At 42.8% G+C, this 22,106-nt stretch overlaps 1 protein-coding gene across 3 annotated transcripts in view; it reads right to left on the bottom strand.

The window, feature by feature from the left end:
- Positions 1-22,106, bottom strand: part of ATP8A2 (ATPase phospholipid transporting 8A2) — a 1,034,865-nt gene that overhangs the window by 675,786 nt on the left and 336,973 nt on the right. For all 3 annotated transcript variants that reach the window (XR_013224076.1, XM_077298312.1, XM_077298313.1), the window contains 3 exons: positions 15,134-15,206; positions 4,365-4,470; positions 3,679-3,761 (listed from right to left, as the gene is read on the bottom strand). Coding sequence is in view for 2 of the 3 variants with exons in the window: in XM_077298312.1 (XP_077154427.1) it covers positions 3,679-3,761; positions 4,365-4,470; positions 15,134-15,206 (262 nt within the window). In the remaining variant the exon portion in view is untranslated. The remainder of the gene's footprint in view (positions 1-3,678; positions 3,762-4,364; positions 4,471-15,133; positions 15,207-22,106) is intronic.

The raw sequence follows: 22,106 nt of genomic DNA, 5'->3' as shown, positions 1-22,106 counted from the left end.
CGATTTGGTTCGTGCCTTCCACACAGCTCGTCCTGATCGCCCTGGGGGTCTTGATGAGGGTTCGGTGACCCCTCCTCAAGGGGGGGTACTGTTGTGAACTCTATTTTTGGGCTCCCTCTAGTGGTCACAAGCGGTACTGTGTAGTGTTGTCTTTCTGCAGGTTGGCTTCATCACCTGGTTCGTTATCCTTGGTTGGTTTCCTATTTAACTCACCTGGATACTCAGTTCCTTGCCTGCTATCTATGTATTCAGTGCTCTTCAGATTCCTGGTGACTACCTTGCTCCCAGTCTCTCCAAGACAAGCTAAGTTTTTGTTTGTTCAGTTTCTGATTATCAGCGTTCATCATGTTTTTTGTCCAGCTTGTTAAAATGTGATTTCTTACTTGCTGGTTAGTCTAGGGGACTGAGTTTCTCCCCTCACACCGTTAGTTGGTGTGGGGGTTCTTGAAATCTCAGTGTGGATATTTTGTAAGGGTTTTTTACTGACCGCATAGACCCCTTTTCTATTTTCTGCTATCTAGAATTAGTGGGCCTCTTTTGCTGAATCTGCTTTCACCCCTGTGTATGTGCCTTCCTCTTACCTCACCGTTATTATCTGTTGGGGGCTTCTATATCTTTTGGGGATTATTTCTCTGGAGGCAAGAGAGGTCTTTCTTTCTCTCTAGGGGTAGTTAGTTCCTCAGGCTGGCTCGAGACGTCTAGGATTTTAGACACGTTCACCGGCTGCCTCTAGTGTGGATGGATAGGTTCAGTTTTGCGGTCAGTCCAGTTTTCCACCTCCTTAGAGCTTGTCCTATATTTAGTCACCTTGCTGGAGTAATTTGTGATCCTCAACCACTAAGGATCATAACAGATCTGGTAGGTTGGAAACTTGGGCCGAGAGGTGGCAGATGCGGTTTAACAATGATAAATGTAAGGTTATACACATGGGAAGAAGGAATCAATATCACCATTACACACTGAATGGGAAACCACTGGGTAAATCTGACATGGAGAAGGACTTGGGGATCCTAGTTAATGATAAACTTACCTGGAGCAGCCAGTGCCAGGCAGCGGCTGCCAAGGCAAACAGGATCATGGGGTGCATGAAAAGAGGTCTGGATACACATGATGAGAGCATTATACTGCCTCTGTACAAATCCCTGGTTAGACCGCACATGGAGCACTGTGTACAGTTTTGGGCACCGATGCTCAGGAAGGATATAATGGAACTAGAGCAAGTACAAAGGAAGGCAACAAAATTAATAAAGGGGATGGGGGAACTACAATACCCAGAGAGATTAGCAAAATTAGGATTATTTAGTCTAGAAAAAAGACGACTGAGGGGCGATCTAATAACCATGTATAAGTATATAAGGGGACAATACAAATATCTCTCCGAGGATCTGTTTATACGAAGGAAGGTGACGGTCAGAAGGGGGCATTCTCTGCTTCTGGAGGAGAGAAGGTTTTTCCACCAACATAGAAGAGGATTCTTTACTGTTAGGGAAGTGAGAATCTGGAATTCCTTGCCTGAGAAGGTGGTGATGGGGAACTCAGTCGAGGGGTTCAAGAGAGGCCTGGATGTCTTCCTGGGGCATAACAATATTGTATCTTACAGTTATTAGGTTCTTTAGTAGGACGTAGATCTGGGGATTTATTCTGACGGAATATAGGCTGAACTGGATGGACAAATGTATTTTTTCGGCCTTGCTAACTATGTTGCTATTTCACTATGTATGTTAATTAAGAACTATCTTCAGGGTAAATAAGAGCAAGGAGTCCTGTAAATAATGATGGGACCCCACACAGAACCCTGATCGCAACATCATCTAGTCTGTCTGGGGTCACATGAAAAAATAGGATTTTCACAAGCGACCTCCACAGAAGTTCTGTGGTTATTGGTCCAAGATGTTTGGAAGAATATAGACCTTAGAAAACAGTGTGAAAGTGTACCTAAAAGAATTTATGCTGTTTTGAAGGCAAAGGGCAGATACAACAAATATTGATTTGATTCATATGTCTAATTAACTCACTTTGTAAACTACCGTATTTTTCGGGCTACAAGACGCACTTTTTTCCCCAAAAATGTAAGGGGAAAATGGGGGTGCGTCTTGTAGTCGCAATATACTTACAAATCATGCGGCGGCGGTCCCGATGCAGCCTCCCTTCCCATGCTGGTGCGGCTGTGGCTGTGCTGCGGGCAGGGGCTGTGCTGCGGGGCTGTGGCAGCGGCTCTCTGGGCTCAGTGGGGGCTCCAACGGCATTTTGTCAAAGCCCGGAGGGCTCCCGCTCATCCGTGAATGGCAAGTTGCGGTGGCCTCCGAGAACATGGGCGCCGGGAAAATGGCCGCCGGGCCGGCGCACGCTCAGATTCAAATCTTGTCAACGAGATCTCGTCTCCCGAGATCTCGGGGTGAGATCTCGGCAACAAGATCTGAATCTGAGCCACTGCCCGCAGCACAGCTTGTGCCCCAGAGCCCAGCCACTGCCAGCAGCACAGCTTGTGCCCCAGAGCCCAGCCACTGCCCGCACACACACACACACACACACACACACACACAGGTGCTTCTCACAAAATTGGAATATCATCAAAAAGTTAATTTATTTCAGTTCTTCAATACTAAAAGTGAAACTCATATATTATATAGAGTCGTTACAGAGTGATCTATTTCAAGTGTTTATTTCTGTTAATGTTGATGATTATGGCTTACAGCCAATGAAAACCCAAAAGTCAGTATCACAGAAAATTAGAATTTACTTTTATGCACACACATTACAAGCAAACAGATCACAGGTGAGGATGTTACCTTTAGTAGCCAATCAAACCCATTTGTGTCAACTTCTGTGCATGTTATCAGGCCAATATCACCAGGGTATGTGAACTTTCGGTCAGGGTCATTTGGATGTTTTGGGTTGTCATTAAGATTTAAAAAGATAAAACACAGTAGTCTGACAATAAATGGCTTCACCCAACCACTAACCATGAGTGGAGAAAAAGTTTTGGTGTTATCATTTATATTCTCTGAAAAAAAGGCCAAGAAAGCAAAAATTCTGCCGGGGTATGTAAACTTTTGAGCACAACTGTATATATAAATATATATATACACACACATATTGTATTATATGTTTTGTGTTTGTGCTTTTTTCAGATTATCAAACTGTCTGGATGGCGGATTAGATGAATTTCACTGTAGTGACCATGGAATACAAAAGATCAATCAATATCCAAAGTCATATTGCACGACTCGTTAAAGGATTGATTGTGACTTGTAGGATCGCTACTTCCAATAGGTGGCGCTATAGAGTTCAAGTCCTCTTTTTCTCTGAAGAGGCAATTTGCATATCAAATTTCCCAGAGGAGCATTGCACGGCGAATAAGCCTCCTTACCTTGACAAGCCAGCTGGTATGTCACTCTCCATAAGGAGAAACGTTACCCCTTAGACCCCAGTCCAGAGCCTCTCACCTAGCCTAATCAGTTCTCATGCTTCGCACTGATGAGGGCCAACAGCCCGAAACACCTTGTCTGCGAATTGAGATACTGATTTGGCTTTTATCCTAAGTCATATTGCACGACTCGTTAGAGGGTTGATTGTGACTTGTAGGATCGCTACTTCCAACAGGTGGCGCTATAGAGTTCAAGTCCTCTTTTTCTCTGAAGAGAAATTTGCATAAAAAAAAATAATAATTGTACTTACTGCATCTATAATGACAGAGTCTGGCGTTCGTCCGGTGAATGCGTAGCCAAGTTTTCTTGCTCCTTTAACAAGAGCTCCTTCATCTGCAAAACAAAATAAATTAAATGATAAAATATAGAATAATCCGCCATCTTTAATACCTGTAGTCAGTAGGGGGGCCACGGACAACATTAATACATGTGGAAGCAGCAGCAGGTCTGCTTGTTCCCCAATAAAAAATGACACCTCTTATGTACCGATACAAAGTGACAGTCGTGAGAAATCTAGTGTAGAAGTCATATGTCAGCCAGTCTGAAGGTGCACTAGGGGTGTGCAAATGCACTTGGAAAAAGCAGTCCGAGTGCACTGACACGCCCCTGGTGCACTTCAATTCTTATTTGCATAAGACTTCTAGATTTCTCTTAAGCCCTACCCACTTTTAGTAAACTATAAAGAGTCTAGTAAAAACATGCACCATAATGTGTGACAAATATATGCCACTATTTTGACTTTATGATCTGGCTACATGATTATTTTTTCCATTTTTGTCTGTAACAATAGAGACACATAAGTTGGCTGGAAATAGTAAACAATACCATAATTTTAAGCAAGACTTTTTGCAAAAAAAAAAACAAAAATTGTCACGACGGATTGGTTATTAGATATGTAGAGCTTGGCCGGCACAGATCATGGGTGTCATCACTCACCTGGCGAGGAGGCCTGATAAATTATTTTATCTTCATCTTTTTCTGGGACCACCGTGTGGCACACGGCAAGTAATGTAAGAAATTCCTTAATCACCAGTGCTGATGGCTGAAATTAGATAGTCCCGGCAGTCAGATCAATGGTTAGTTATGCAGAGTCATGTACAACTCAACAGGAAGCAATGTATTCACCTATGTAAGGGAATAACCTACTTTTAAATACCTTTGTATCCAGCAAGTCCGTACATTACATCTTATGAGTGCAATAAAAAAAAAACATGTAATACTTCATCACTCCTGTAGGGGCGCTGCAGGAAAATGGAACATTTGCTGCTTGGTTGTCGATCGTCACGACGACACCCTATGGGATTGTATTGAAAGTGCTTTCTCACCACCATAATTTATGGCATATAACTTAAAGCGTAACCGCCATTTTAATTTGCATTTAATAAATGAATAGTACATGTAAAAATAAGCAACTCTGAAATATATCTTATCAGAGAAATATGCTTCTTTCTCTTACAGAATTGATCAGTCCTTATCAAAATTCTCAATTCTGAGGTAAAATCTGTATTTAGTGAAGACGGATTTTCCCATTATTGAGATAGAAGATGGTGCCTGCTACTGATAAGATTCTGTCAGTAATGGGAAAGTCTGAATCCAGATTTTACCTCAGAATTGAGAGTCTTAATTACTGATCAATTTTGGCATCCTGGGTACAAATCCCACCAAGGACAACATCTGCATGTAGTCTGTATATTATCCCTGTGTTTGCGTGGGTTTTCTACCACATTCCACCCCACATACTGATAGGGAATGCAGATTGTGAGCCCCAATGGGGACAGAGATGATGACTGTAAAGTGCTGTGGAAACGATGGTGCTATAAACGTGAGTAAAATAAGTAAATGAATGCTCAAGTCACTTCTGGAAGTAGCCATTCCATCAGCCCTATAGAAGTGACTTTGAAAGCTCTATTTTCAGGATGGGTGGAGGTCCCAGAAGGCAGACTCTTACCAATATTTCATATATCGCCTATCCTGAATGTATCTTGTGGAAATGTAAGGAGATGGACATTTTGACCAGGTTTCCCCCTTGAAGAAAAAGTGTGTTAACATAATGTGTAAAGTGAATTTGTAGGGAAAGTGAGAGTTAATGGTTGGGACTAGCCCAGTTTCTTGTCAGAACGTCAGACAGGTCCCAGTGTGCGTAGAAATCAGACCTAATGTCTGATCTGAGAAGCATGGCGTGGGTGTCCCTAATGAGAGAGGAGACAGTGACAGGGGATAGCGAGATCCTAGGAGAAGGAAAGACATAACCGAATGTCAGAGTCGTTGATCGTAGATGAGTCCAGGGGAAGGATGCCTAGCAATACGGCCCAGAGTTTATAACTCCGAGAGGTAACGGGACAGAGTACGAGATGTGAAGAGAGTTTCCTGGGTGAGAGTTCCAAAGCGTCAATCATAGAGAAGTCAAGTACCGGCCATACTGGCAACACAGTTACCTCGAGGAGAAAGAAGACATGGAATTGTAGATTGAGAACAGGACTCTTGCTGACTGGACTGTAGTACTGAGCTGGGTTTTGGTGAAGTAGAAAGGAAAGTTAAAGGTAGAGGACAAGTGGGCAAAGAGGAACGAATTCAAACTGTGTGCTAAACATGATCCATATTGTGAAGGAAACTTTCATCAACTTGTGTCCCCGCTACCTACTGTATATATTCCCCCACCCCAAGTTATCGATGAGTAAAAAGTTTATTTTCAACTGGTGTTATCGCTCATTGAATTGTCAAACATCTGGTCTTGGCCAACCAAAGTCATCAGTGATATGCGGCCTGCAAGGGTGTAGCACTCTCAGCACAAGTCCACACACCCACCCAGGACCCCACTTTCATGTATCGTGAGAGATGAGTATCTTGCCCACGCCTACCACATTGAAGACAGACCCTTTTAAATTGGCATTTTTCAAGACAACCACACTGCATCCCAAACAAAAAAATGAATTTAATAGGAACTATTGTAAAAAAATAAATAAAAGGTGAAAAATATCTAAAATAATATACTGACTAGCAGTTAAAAAATGATAACAATACTGAACATTGTGCCTGGAGGTACCAAGACTTAGTAATACCAGCAAGAGTTCTGTTTTCCCTATTGTTGTAACCACAAAACGCTGCAAAAGATATTAACAAAAAAATGTGAAAAAGCTAAAAATAAAATAGGAGAATATTGTTTGACAGCATGACAGTCCTGGAACCGTCAGCGTAGTCTCTGCTGAAGAGTATCACATTGCTGACAAATGTGTTTTATAGACATCAGACACCTCGGAAGGCCACAGAGAGATAAGGGGGCAGCCTCACCAGCAGCAAATACCCATCATGTGTAGCCCTATAGAAATCGTCAGCTCCTCCATATAACAAATGCCTAAAATGCCACTATAACTGGAAGCGTGACTCGGATAACATCAGCCATTTAATTACATGGATCATAAATCCCCTGACACAAGGCATTATGCCGGCACTTATAACTACCGTAATCTTTCTTTCTCAGAGGTACATTATTATTGGCTCTTAATTACATTGTATCAGGGTCCTGCTCATAACAGACTGTGGGGTCTCCTGAGATGTCTGTATTACTACAATTTTGTATGCCCCAAACAAAAACGACAAAACACCATTTCTTAGCAGTTCCTCTGTTGTACTTCTTGGAAGTGTATGAGTAAGGCCGGCGTCACACTACCGTAGACTACGGGTGAGAGCTATGCGAGAAAACATCGCTTGGCACTCGGACCAGTGTTAATCTATGGAGCAGCTCACATCACCGTATTTTTTCTCGGGCGTATTCGACGTGCATGTAAAATGGCAGCATGCTGTGATTGTAAGCGTATATTGTCCGAGACTCGTCAATGCAAGCCTATGGGTGCGAGAGAAAAACTTGGACGCCACACGGACCTTCCGTCTAGCTTGCGACAAATACGCACACATTTTCCTCATTTCAGCCCATTGAGCAATTTAATTCAATGGGGAAATTCATCAGTGGATGTCATACGGATACATAGGTGAGAAAAAAAATCGCATCACTGCATTGCAAACACATTACACACAGATGACCATACGGAGAACACTTGTGCGACTCTCGGCAGGGAGACTCAGACCGATTTTTTCATAGGTTTAGTGTGACACCTGCTTAAAATGCATATTGACAATTGCGCTGCCAATCTGGTTTGTCCCTGCACATCCCGCACAGGACAATGGTGAGAAATGGTTAGGCGGTGTCAAACAGGAGCACTTGTGTGATCAGCGAAAATTGGATTGTCTGATGTTGATTCAATCTTTTACAATTTATTTCATTAATTAAAAAAAAAAAAAGTAATTATTACAATTTGTTGAAAAAGAGAATGGACAGTACCTCCAAAAATCATACAATGATCTAAAGCCGCTAGACAAAAATATATATAACTGAACATGAGGTTCTTAGTTTAACATTCTGATCAGACTGTATGAAGCCACTGCCACATCACGGCGAACCTCGTAGTGGGTCCCTACCGACGTAATGGAGCGGAGCCGTGCGCCGACCACATCCACAGCGGCAATGCACCAGCAGGGCAGATGGCCCGGTGTCTTCAGACAGCGCCGACCCACCAGCACAAAACCACAGCAACAATGGCCGCCACACAGCACCAACCCCAAATGAAAGGAGTCCCCATCGTCCCCACAGAGCGGAGCCACACACTGACTACCGCCACAGCGGCAATGCACAGGCGGGGCAGACGGCCCGGTGTCTTCAGACAGCGTTGCCCCACCAGCACAAAACCACAGCAACAATGGCCACCACACAGCACCAACCCCAAATGAAAGGAGTCCCCATCGCCCCCACAGCGGAGCCACGTGCCAACTACCGCCACAGCGGCAATGCAGCGGCAGGGCAGACGGCCTGGTGTTTCACAGCACCCATCCTGCAAGACAGAGTCCCCATGACTCCAGACCGCGCTGCCCCACCAGCACCACAGCGACAATGGCCGCCACACAGCACCCACACCAAATGTAAGGAGCAATGAAACTCACCTCCATCAAGCTATTCAGTGAGAGCAGAAAAAACAGTAAACCCCTTACTTACTTTTTGGAGGTGCTTCCCATTCTTTTTTTCAGCTAATTATTACAATTTGCCTACTGATAACTATTCCTCCCCTGGATCGCTACCTTTTCTATCCCTACTCTCGGTTTATTTTCACAGAGCTTAACCCCTTCACGCAGCGGCCAATTTCCATTTTTTCATTTTTTTTTCCCTCTCCTCTCAAGAGCCATAACCTTTTTATTGTACCATAAATATAGCCGTACGAGGGCATGTTTTTTCAGGGATGAGTTGTATGTTTGAATGACACCATTCATTTTACCATCTGATGCACTGGAAAGCAGGCAAAAAATTCCAAGTGCATTGAAATTGCAAAAAAAAAAATGCAATTCTACAATTGCTTTTTGGTTTTTATTCACCACATTCACAATATGGTTAAACTGATCTGGGAATATAATTCTCCAGGTCAGTAGGAGTACAGCGACACCAAATATGCATAGTTTTTTTTCCAATTAAGTGGTGAAAATTTTTTAAAAAATTGTAGAAAAAAATGTGGCTTTCGTGGCCATTTTTGAGACCCATAACACTTTTAATTTTTGGAACATAAAGTTATGTGAGGGCTTATTTTTTGCATCCTAAGCTGATTTTCTTTATACTACAGGTATATTGACTATATATGGGGTACATACAATGTTTTGACAGCCTTTTATTGCAATGTTGTGGCAGACAATAAAAAATGTAATTCTGGCATTTTTATTTTTTCTCATTACCCATTTACAGCTCAAATTTATTTTATATTTTGATAAATCAGACTTTTATGAATGCAGTGATACCAAACTTTTTTTTAATGGTTTTATTTTTAAAGGGAACCTGTCACCCCCCCATGCGTTTGTAACTAAAAGAGCCATCTTGTGCAGCACTAATGCTGCATTCTGACAAGGTGGCTCTTTTAGTTGGGGTCCCTGGCACTGCTGAAATAATCGCTTTTGAAGTTTGTCCCTCATACCTGTGAAATTGTCCCGGGGGCAGGTCTTTCCCCCTGTATCCAGATGGCTCGCAGCCGTCACTCATGGCTCTGCGTGTCGGACGCCGCCTCCTCTTCCTTCATTTGCGTCTCCGGCGCCTGCGCTGTTGTTGTTTTTTTCGGGCATGCACAGTTGCGCTGCCCTTTGAACTTACAGGCTCTGGGGACGATAATGAAGGAAGAGGAGGCGGCGCCCGGCGTGCAGAGGCCATGATTGGTGGCTGGGAGGCGTCTGGATTCGGGGGGAAAGCCCTGCCCCCGGGACGATTTCACAGGTATGAGGGACAAACTTCAAAAGCGATTATTTCAGCAGTCCCAGGGACCCGAACTAAAAGAGCCACCTTGTCAGAATGCAGCATTAGTGCTGCACAAGATGGCTCTATTAGTTACAAACGCCTGGGGGAAGGGGGGGGGGGGAGACAGGTTCCCTTTAATGGGGTAAAAAAGGGGGGGATTTTAATTTTTATATTTTTTATTTAAAAAAAAAATGTTTCACTTTTTACTGTATTTAATAGTCCTCTTAGGGGACATGAACCTGCGATCATCCAATCACTTGTACTACACATAGCAGTGATTCAGCACTGGTATGCATAGTGAAAACCACGATCTCCTATGAATGCCAGCTATAAACGCTGGGGTTCACAGGAGAATCGTCATCACAAGCACAGAGGTCTTCAGCAGACGCCCTGTGTCATGAAAAACCAACGGGTGACCCGCCATCACGTCACGCGATCGCGCTGGTCAAAATTGTTGTCACCTTTAGAAAGTTGTTGGTAAATAACTTTGTTTCAAGCATGTGATGCTCATTCAAACTCACCTGTGGAAAGTAACAGGTGTGGGCAATATGAAAATCATACTTGAAAGAAGATAAAAAGGGGAGAAGTTGACTCAATCTTTGCATTGTGTGTGCCACACTAAGCATGGAGAACAAAAATAGCTCTCCTGCAGACTCTAGGTGCAACAGTGTCAGCGGAAACTACCCGTTGACATTTAAATGAATGAAATGTTGTGGCTGGAAACCGAGGAAGACCTCACTGCTGACAGACATAAACTGCAGTTTGCCAAAATGTACAGTATGTGTCACGCTGGGAAAGGGGCCCTGCACTGTCTCTAGGACTGGGACCCTAACTATCCCTGCTCCCAAAGTTACCTCTAAAAGGTGAGTAGGTTTGGACCACCAAACTTACTGTTCTCCTGTTATACCTGAAGCTGTCCCCTCCCAAGAAGGCCTGGGACAGAAATGCAAGTGTATAAACATGCAGGACAAACAGGGATAACAAAAAACAACTCACATACAAACACTCACCAAAGAAATAAAAGTATATAGGGAATGGTAGGAATGTACAAAATAAAATGGGAATAGGACATTGAGGAAAGCATACACCCAAAAACAGCACGCAACAATCTCCAGCAGCAACGACTTCCAACTCAGCACAGCAACTCCAAGGAGCTAGTAAACAAAACTTTCACTGGCGAGGAAGAGAAGGTCTGGACAGATTTTATAAGGAGAGGAAATGACAAGTCAGGAACAGCTGTGAGATGGAGCTGCAAGTTTATAACCAGTATAGAAAGGGTTGTTAATCTCTACCAACACCAAACAAAACAAAATCCATTTAATATTAAACCCAAACACCTTAGCTAAATGGAAGATCTGTGATTCATAATACGTAGTGATTTTCTAACCTCAGATTTCCCAGGAGGACATGACACACACGTGACAGTACGTGAGTAAGCCAAAATCCTTCTGGGAAAGTGTCTTATGGACAGATGAGACTAAGATAGAGCTTTTTGATAAAACACCTCATTCTAATGTTTGCCGAAAATGGAATGAGACCTACAAAGAAAAGAACACAGTACCTACAATCAAATATGGTGGAGGTTCAAAAGATGTTTTTGGGTTGTTTTGTTACCTCTGGCACTGTGTGCCTTGACTGTGTGCAAGGCATAATGAAATCTGAAGATTACTAAAGAATTTTGGGTCACAATGTAGTGCTCAGTGTCAAAAAGCTGGGATTACATTCTAGGTCATGGGTCTTCCAGCAGGACAATGACCCCAAGCATACTTCAAGAAGCACCCAGAAATGTATGGAAATAAAGCGCTGGAGAGTTCTGAAGTGGCCAGCGAAAGATCCTACAATTGCTGTTGGGAAATGGCGCCTTCAAATATGAGAGACCTGGAGCAATTTGCAAAAGAAGAGTGGTCCAAAATTCCTGTTGAGAGGAGTAAGAAGCTTGTCCGTGGCTATAAGAAGTGATTAATTGCATTTATTCATTACGAAGGGTGTGCAACCAAATATTTTGAGGATACCACCAATTTTTGTCTAAACCATTTTGGGGGTTTTGTGTGAAATTACAGCTCTGGCAAAAATAAAGAGACCACTGCAAAATGTTCAGTTTCTCAGATTTTTCTCTTTATAGGTATATTTTTGAGTAAAATGTAAATTGTTCTTTTATTATACAAACTTCTGACAACATGTCTCCGAAGTTCCAAGCAATAAATTTTGTATTTTTTTCTGAAAAGGAGAAATGGACAAAATAAAAAAAACAACAACCCAGTGCTTTCAGACTTCAAATAATGCAAAGAAAACAAGTTCAGAATCATTTAGAAACAACAATACTAATGTTTTAACTCAGGAAGAGTTCAGAAATCAATATTTTGTGGAATAACCATGATTTTTAATCACAGCTTTCATGCGTCTTGGCATGCTTTCCACCAGTCTTTCACACTGTTTCTGTTGCAAAAATGTAAGCAGTTCTTCTTTGTTTGATGGCTTGTGACTATCCATCATCCTCTTGATTACATTCCAGAGGTTTTCAATGGGATTCAGGTCTGGAGATTGGGCTGACCATGACAGGGTTTTGATGTGGTGGTCTCTTAGTTTTTGCCAGAGCTGAATGTCTAATTTGCCTTTTTTCGTCTGCATTTTTTGTATTGTTCCGATACACAAAAAGGAATAAATGTGTATAACAAAATATGTGTAATTGCAATAATTTTCTTGGAGAAATACTTCATTTTCTGGAACAATTTCAAAGGTGCCAACACTTTTGTCATGACTGTATGTAATTGGTTGTCATGATTTTAAATAGTCTGTTCATGTTCATTATACCTATGTGTTCTCTATGACTAAGAGCGGTATCTGAGCCGCAAACAAGTCAGATATGAATTTTTGGACAGCATGAAAGAGTTTTTAATGAAATCGAAATAAAGAAGTGATTTTACCATTCACAAGTGGATGATCTACTACGTTTTTTCACACTTTGCATATAGGTGAAGCCCTTCTGCATTTGCCATGATCGGTGCTGACATTGATCATGGTCCCTTAACCACCTAAATGCTGGACAGAGGGCTCCCTCTTTAACCTTATCGACACCCCACGTTCGTGATTGTGTGGTCCCAATGTTAGTCATAGCAATCTGCAGCCAAGTAATGGCCTTGGGTTTTGGATGTGCTAGCTATTGTGGCCTGTTAAGATATTAATACCATTTTAGTGGAAAAAAAATAATTTTTCATTCCATTTTTTCCTCTTTGTTAATTCCCTACGAAGCACCAGAAGGATTAACTACTTGACAGCAGTTATGAATACTTTGAGGGGCGCAGTTTCTATGCCCGATATGGAAACAGATATATGTTTTGTAAACTTTCTTGAAAAAATTGAAAAAGTGCAGCTAAACTTTTAACCCTTCCAACATCCAAACAAAATAAAGAGACGTTTAAAAAATGATGCTCATGAGAGGTAAACAAGTGGGAAATGTTATTTATTAGCTATGTTGTGTGGCGTGACTATGTGGTTTAATGGTATAGCCATCCAAATCGCAAAAAAAAAATCTCAGGATGTCCGAGTTTGATCTCAAATTCGTAACACACTCGACCATGCAAGTCTAAGGCCTCTTTCACACTTCCGTCCTTGAGCTCCCGTCGAAATCCGTTGATTTTTGAAAAAACAGGATCCAGCAAATCTTTCTGCTGGATCCTGTTTTTCCCCATAGACTTGTATTAGTGACGGATGGTCTTTCGTTTCATCCGTCGTGCACTGGATCCGTCGGAAAATTGCTGTCCGCCGGGGGGGGGGGTAGGGGGAACAACGCACAGAGGAACGTTTTTTCTGTACGATGGAAAATCGCTCAGTGACGGATCCTGCGCTGCCCGTCGTCGGCTATAATAGAAGCCTATGGACGCAGGATCTATTGCTGACTGTCAAAAGCAGGGATCCAGCGACGGATGCCGTCTTTTGAAACTGAGCATGCGTGGAAGAATTTCCAGTCAGGGAAATTCTCTCACTCACTCTCTCTCTTTACTATTGATGCTGCCTATGCAGCATCAAAAGTAACAAGATATAATGTTAAAAATGAAAAAAAAAAATTACAATATTCTTACCTTCCGGCGTCCCGCGCAGCGTTACCGATGCTCGTGATGCTCCCGGCAGCTGGCGTTCCCAGTAATGCATTGTGAAATGACCCGATGACTTCACGGTCTCGCGAGACCGCGACGTCATCAGAAGTCATTGCACGCAAAGCATTACTGGGAACGCCAGCTGCCGGGATCATCGCGAGCATTGGTAACGCTGTGCGGGATGCCGGAAGGTAAGAATATTGCGATTTTTAATTTTTTTTAATTATTTTTAACCTGGGTTGTGTTGTGTATGCGTTTTGGCAGCCGAAAACCACAACAGGTGCACATAGCCTCGACGGGTCCGTCAGAAAGATGGGCCCAGTGCACCCGTTTTTTACAATCTGCACAGGATCCATCATTTCAACATTTTGACGGATCCTGTGCAGATTGTAAAAACAGAAGTGTGAAAGAAGCCTAAGAGTTTTTGGAAAACATCGGACTGAACTCAGGTGAGTGTAGTCCAATTTCCACGGATTAACACAATGGAGAATTTATTTTTTTTTCATCTGACAGAATCGGATCACACGATGATCAAGCAGTGGTACAGGGATAAGTCTGCATCTTTCAAGAAAACCATGATTTTTAAGCAGTACATTGCTCCATCGCAGCATATTAGTCTCCACTGCTCGGCTGCAAGTAAAGGCCTTAGGGCTCCTTTTCACTTGCGAGAAATACGTCCGAGTCTCGCAAGTTAAAACCCTCTTCTGGCGCTGGCACTCCAGAGCGGAGCGTGCGGCCGCATAGCAACACATGGAGCTGCACGCTTTGCTCCGGAGTGCCGGCGCCAGAAGAGGGTTTTAACCTGCGAGACTCGGATGTATTTCTCACAAGTGAAAAGGAGCCCTGAAAGGGACTAAAACCAAGCACTGGCGGGGCTAATCATTTATATACACCTTTCCACCTGCTTGGTTTCCATCTATATCCACCTTTCCCTGGATATATGAAGCCAGAGCTTTCTAGATCCAGAGCAAGGTGGCGATAAGAGGGGCTGGAGATAGAGGGAAAACAAGGAGGTGGGAAGGTGTACATAAATGTTTGCCTCCTCCATGATGCACCAAGCGGCGGGACTTAGCTTGAATCGTCGTTATTTGCTGACAGAGTCCCAATAAAAGATGAAAGAATAATGACATGGCCGCTTCCTCACATGAACTAAACCCTGTAGTTGTTAAAAAATATAATTAATCATTAAAAATTGTCTAACACTTGAGCACGCGGTGTCGTTTTATACTGTATATTGACTTGTTTTAGTAGATGGTGTGTAACGTTGCATCTTTTCACCTGATAATACTTACACTTTCCCCTTCAATGTTTTGAAAAAGCTTTGGGTCGTCAAAATCACAGGATTCACTTGTTGTTGGCAACTGGCTGAAGACAAAAGACAACATCACGATTATTTTATTAACATCAATGATGTAAAGTATTACCTGGAGATATAAAAGGTTCTACTGCACGAGAATGAACCATGGTGGCAATGTCCTAGTAGAGGACCCATCATATTCCAGCCAGGGACGCAGCTATGAGGGTTCATAGGTAGAAGTCACACCGGGACCCTGGTGTCTTATCCAGCACCACAGTCCTGCTATCACATAGGAAGACACTAGTAATATATAGAGTTCATAGGTAGAAGTCACACTGGGACCCTGGTGTCATATCCAGCACCACAGTCCTGCTATCACATAGGAAAACACTAGTAATATATACATTATGCATGGAGCTCCAGGATCTTCAAACTACACTTCTAGCTTAATCAGAATGCACCATGTATGGACCAAACACAGGAAATTAGGTCATTTCATAATAATACATTGCAGGAAACGTCGAAAAAAATTCACAGAATTTCATAAACTAGTGTTTCCTATTTTTTAGGGCTTGTGGGCCGACACTCTACATAGAGACACACAATACTTTTACAGCATTGTGTTATAGAACCACAGGCCCTCAACGGTCTGCAGTATGCTTATGACCATTAGGCCATGTTCACACGATCAGTATTTGGTCAGTATTTTACCTCAGTATTTGTAAGCCAAAATCAGGAGTGGGTGATAAATACAGAAATGATGACGTGTTTCTATTATACTTTTCCTCTGATTGTTCCACTCCTGGTTTTGGCTTATACACTCACCGGCCACTTTATTAGGTACACCATGCTAGTAACGGGTTGGACCCCTTTTGCCTTCAGAACTGCCTCAATTCTTCGTGGCATAGATTCAACAAGGTGCTGGAAGCATTCCTCAGAGATTTTGGTCCATATTGACATGATGGCATCACACAGTTGCCGCAGATTTGTCGGCTGCACATCCCAAAGATGCTCCATACAAGGCAGGATGGATCCATGCTTTCATGTTGTTTACGCCAAATTCTGACCCTACCATCCGAATGTCAGCAGAAATCGAGACTCATCAGACCAAGCAACGTTTTTCCAATCTTCTACTGTCCAATTTCGATGAGCTTGTACAAATTGTAGCCTCAGTTTCCTGTTCTTAGCTGAAAGGAGTGGTACCCGGTGTGGTCTTCTGCTGCTGTAGCCCATCTGCCTCAAAGTTCGACGCACTGTGCATTCAGAGATGCTCTTAGGCCTACCTTGGTTGTAACGGGTGGCGATTTGAGTCACTGTTGCCTTTCTATCAGCTCGAACCAGTCTGCCCATTCTCCTCTGACCTCTGGCATCAACAAGGCATTTCCGCCCACAGAACTGCCGCTCACTGGATTTTTTTTCTTTTTCGGACCATTCTCTGTAAACCCTAGAGATGGTTGTGTGTGAAAATCCCAGTAGATCAGCAGTTTCTGAAATACTCAGACCAGCCCTTCTGGCACCAACAACCATGCCACGTTCAAAGGCACTCAAATCACCTTTCTTCCCCATACTGATGCTCGGTGTGAACTGCAGGAGATTGTCTTGACCATGTCTACATGCCTAAATGCACTGAGTTGCCGCCATGTGATTGGCTGATTAGAAATTAAGTGTTAACAAGAAGTTGGACAGGTGTACCTAATAAAGTGGCCAGTGAGTGTAAATACTGAGGTAAAATACTGACCCAATACTGGATGTGCGAACGTGACCTTAAGCAACATAGTCTGTAGAATGCTTTTATGCTATGACAACTGCTTAGAGGTGTTGTCCACTACTCGGAAAACCCCTTCTTAAACTAAATTTTCGGCCCCAATACAATATTAAAGCCTATACTCGCCTACTGTGCCAGCTCCATTTCCGCAGTGTGGGGACTGTTAAGGCGGTGGAATGACACGTGATGCCTGGCGCCCAATCAGTGCTGGCGTCACTGTCTCCGCCTTCGGACAAACTGAACATGACGAGGAAGTCTGGGATCAGCTGCAGCGCTGGGATCAGCTGCAGCGCTGATTTCCTCATCATGTTCAGTTTGTCAGAAGGCGGAGACAGTGACGCCAGCGCTGATTGGGTGCCGGCGTCATGTGTTACAACACTACATCACAGTAAGAGCGAGTGCCGACACCACTGGAACGGAGCTGTCACGGGAGGTGAGTATAGGCTTTATTATTTTATTGGGGCCGAACATTTAGTTTAAGAAGGGGTTTTCCGAATAGTGGACAACCCTTTTATTATGAAATTTGCCAAAGCATGTCAAGATTTTATTTTCTCATACAGATCGGCTTCTGCATAATATTGAAAGTACTACAGTATGAGTCCTTAGCAGGGTAAGGGTTTCTGCAACAGATATGTGTTTGGGGTATTACGGCCGCCATACACATTGGATGAAAGTTGGGTAAACTTGCTGATTTTGTAGGAATCGGCTGACCATTTGATGTGTATCAGGGCATATCAAATCTTACTAAAAATGTTGGGGGAGAGAAGGATAAATTGATCTGCTTAGTCGAGCACTCATATGTATGGTGGTGTCGGGAAATTAGCTTTCGGCCTAAGGGAGTAGTCAGATGACCGTAAAAATCGGGCCACACCATGCACAGACTGGCCGGCGGCTCTACTGACCTAAGCATGACAGCTTCATATATTTCTATGCAGCTATCATGCTCAGGTAGGGAGAGCCGCCGGCCAGTCCATGCATTGCAGTCCAATCTCAGTCAGATTTATACGGCCGTCTGACTGCCTCCTGAAGCGCTCTTATGTGTATAATTAATAATTAATCTATTGCATCTATATCTGTGACAGAGGGGGAAAAACATCAGAATAAATTAGCAGACCACTTCACCCGTTTTTAGCAGGCAGAGAGGTCCTCTCACATAGCTTTAAAGGGTATATTTATTTATCCATTTTACTCATTCATATAGCGCTAATAATTCTCCAGCACTTTACATCATCATCGCTCTCCCCATTGGGGCTCACAATCTAGATTCCCTATCGGTATGGTCTTTGGAGTGTGGGAGTAAAGCGGAGAACCTGGAGGAAACCCACACAAACACGGGAAGAACATACAAACTCCTTGCAGATGTTGTAGTTGGTGGGACTTGAACTCAGGACCCCAGCGCTGCAAGACTGCAGTATTAACCACTGAGCCACCGTGCTGTATATTCAGCTTTATTAACATTGTTTATAGCTTCAACTGGCTAAAATAAAAATGAAGCAATGTTTTAAAAGAGGACCGGTCACCAAGCCTAATCTAGTGGTTTTTGCTCTTATTTCATTCCTGCTGTTCCCCTTGATTATTCCTTTTTTGTTGTTGTTGCTTTTTTTAATATGGAAAATAACAGAGATGTGGGCTTTTTTGATTGCTGCTAAATTTTATTTTATCTTTACAAAGGGGTGTGTCTTACAGGATAATAATGCAGAGTAGCCTGAAGACACGCCCCAGAGGATCGTGAGAGTCCCACCCCTTTATTAGCACTAAAAAATGCCCATATCTCCTCAACCATAGGGTGGATTTAAAATAAAATACTCAGAAAAGTATCGGAAATAAAACAAGAGCAAAAATAGTCACTTTTGACCTGGTGATACCTCCTCTTTAAAGGGAATCTGGCACCTATTTTTTCGCCTATAAGCTGTGGCCACCGCCATCAGGGGCTTATCTACAGCATTCTGTAATGCTGTAGATAAGCCCCCGATGTATCCTGAAAGATGAGAAAAAGAGGTTAGATTATACTCACCCAGGGGCGGTCCGGTCCGATGGGCGTCGCGGTCCGTGTCCGGCACCTCCCATCTTCATGCGATGGCGTCCTCTTCCTTGCTTCCTGTCGCGGCTCCTGCGCAGGCGTACTTTATCTGACCTGTTGAGGGCAGAGCAAAATACTGCAGTGCGCAGGCACCGGGAAAGGTCAGAGAGGCCCAGACAGGAAGCAAGGAAGAGGACGCCATCGCATGAAGGTTGGAGGACCCGGACCGGACTGCGACGCCCATCGGACCAAACCGCAGTGGGACCGCCCCTGGGTGAGTATAATCTAACATCTTTTTCTCATCTTTCAGATTACATCGGGGGCTTATCTACAGCATTACAGAATGCTGTAGATAAGCCCCTGATGGCGGTGGCTGCAGCTTATAGGCGAAAAATTAGGTGACAGATTCCCTTTAAAACAAACTATATACCGATCTATGTTTACAGTTTCTATGCAGAATAATGTGTTTTCATGGTTGCAATCCCTGTATAGTCTTGCACTAATACTGCCTTACATTTGTCCTCTACATCTTGCTAATTTTTGTTAGGATGAAAAAAGTATGACAGAGAGAACAGCAGGATCAGACTACACAAGGTTTGTTTGTAGTCTGTAACCATGGAAACATCAATCTGCATAGAAACTATAGGTACAAAGTTCCCTGCAAAGTTGTTTTGTTTGCATCACAGATGCATTACAGGAATAAAATAAAATTCATTACAAAGGTGAATATCGCCAAATATCAAAAATTCCAAATTAAAATCTGAAAAAGTGACTGTAAGATCATTGCACTGGCACACTGCTCCGAGTATGTCCTGCCTTACAACTGCACAGAATTGGTCTTCAGAACACAGAATTCTTTCTTCTAACGTTTCAACAGTTTAATAACAAATACAAGAAATACACAACTATACAACCTAGCAAGCACAATCTACACACGTCCAATAATGGGCACACATCGGGGAAGATTTATAAAAACTAGTGCATTGCTCTCATTTTTCAACCTTCGCAAAGAAAAAAAAAAAAATTAGATTTGTAATCTGATTGGTTGAAATGAAGCACACTTCTGTTTTCAGGTGCACTCTTTTTTAGAACTCTTTCTACTTCTTAAAGGGGCCGTACACTTTAATAAAATGATGTCCAGCAGCCAGATAGGAATACATTTGTATGTGATTTTATGTATGCAATGTCTAATTATTTGCCAATGATAGGGCTCATGGGTACAGGGAGCAGTAAGGTAGCCATATCACATCACCACCCCTCTAGCACAACACCGTGCATGTGTTTTCAAGGAAACAAGCCACTGCCAGTCATCTGTTTGTATCTATTTTGAGAATGAATGGTTGGACATATTGAAATTCATCATGCCCAATCCATTTTTTTCCCAACACATGCAAAACCAATGTTGGCAGAAAATTCTATAGGAGACTGGTCCCAGTAGGTGTAGGCAACCTAACTGTTCTGTGCATGGCCACATTTAGAGGTATTTTGTTTTGAGCAGAAGCACTCATGCTTTAGAAAAGGTGTCGTGCCTAGGATAACATGTACTGTCAGTCCAGTATATGCTCCTCTGCTGATACCTGACCCAGCAAGCCCCATGATCGCAGAGGCAGAACCAATATGAAGTGTATACAGGTAGGTCCAGAAATATTTGGACAGTGACCACATCTCTGCGATTTCGGCTCCGCATGACATTATTTTTTATTTAAAATGAAACAACTGAGATGCAATTGAAGTGTAGACTTTTACGTTTCACTAAAGGGGATTGAACAAATATCCAGTGAAACGTTTAGGAATTGCAATTATTTTTCTAGAAAGCTTCCGGATTTCAGGGGCTCAAAAATAATTGCACAAATTAACTTTACTAAAATAAAATGTTCTTGGTTAATACTTTGTAGAGAATCCTTTGCCTGCAATGACTGCCTGAAATCTGGAAGCAATGAACATCACCAAATGCTGGGTTTCCTCCTTTTTGATGTTTTACCAGGCCTTTACTGCAGCCGATTTCAGTTGTTGCTTGTTTGTAGGTTTTTCTGCCTTACGTTTTGTCTTAAGCATGGGAAATGCTGCTCGATATGGTTGAGATCTGGTGATTGACTCGGCCTTTGCAGAATATTTCACTTTTTTGCCTTAAACTCCTGGGTTACTTTCACGGTATACTTTGGGTCATTGTCCACCTGTACTGTGAAGCACCGTCCAGTCAACTTTCAACAGTCAACTGAGCTGAAAGTATCGCTCTGTACACTTCAGAATTCATCCTGCTGCTTCTGTCTTCAGTCACATCCTCAATAAACACTAGTGACCCACTGGCAGCCATGCATGCCCATCCCGTCACACTGCCTCCACCATGTTTTACAGAGATGCGGTGTGCTTTGTTGCATGGGCCATTCCATGCCTTCTCCATACTTTCTTCTTCCCATCATTGTAGTACAGGTTGATGTTAGTATACTCTGCCCACAGAATGCTTTTCTAGAATTGGGCTAATTTCTTTAGATGTTTTTAGCAAAGTCAAATCTGACCTTTCTATTTCTAATTGACCCGTGGAAGCACTAGCAGGTGTGAAAAGGCCGTCGTCAAGGTTCTGCCCACTCCGGTCCTCACTCCCCCGGCCAACATGCTTTTTTACTACAAATAAAGAGCGGAATTTCTACAAAAGACCCGTGAGTGCTATCTGCTTTTCTTTGGAGGACTTTCTATTTCTAAGGCTGATTAATGCTTTTGCACCTTGTGGTGAACCCTCTGTATTTGCTCACATGAAGTCTTCACTTTATGGTAGACCTATATACTGAAACACCTGCCTCCTGGAAAGTGTGTTTCACTTGGGAGGGTGTTAAGGATTTTTTTTTACCATAGAAAGGATTCTGTGATCATCCACCTCCGTTGTCTTCTGTGGACGTCCAAGCCTTTTTGAGTTCCCGAACTCTTTTTTTTTTTTTGCAGAATGTACGAAACTGTTGATGTTGCCAGTTCTAACATTTCTGCTATCTCTCTGATAGATTTCTTTTTTTTTTCAGCCTATTGATAACCTCTTTCTCTTCCATTGAGAGCTCCCTTGACCGCATGTTGTGGGTTCACAGCAACAGCTTCTATATCCAAATGCCACCCCCCGAAATCAGCTCCAGATCTTTTACCTGCTTAATTATGATGGATTAACAAGGCTCATGCAGTCCATTAAGGAGCTTTTTA

Source organism: Ranitomeya variabilis, chromosome 3, assembly GCF_051348905.1.
Source record: "Ranitomeya variabilis isolate aRanVar5 chromosome 3, aRanVar5.hap1, whole genome shotgun sequence".
NCBI lineage: Eukaryota > Metazoa > Chordata > Amphibia > Anura > Dendrobatidae > Ranitomeya > Ranitomeya variabilis.
Note: the sequence above shows the minus strand (reverse complement) of the source record. Positions and strands in the feature narration are given on the sequence as shown.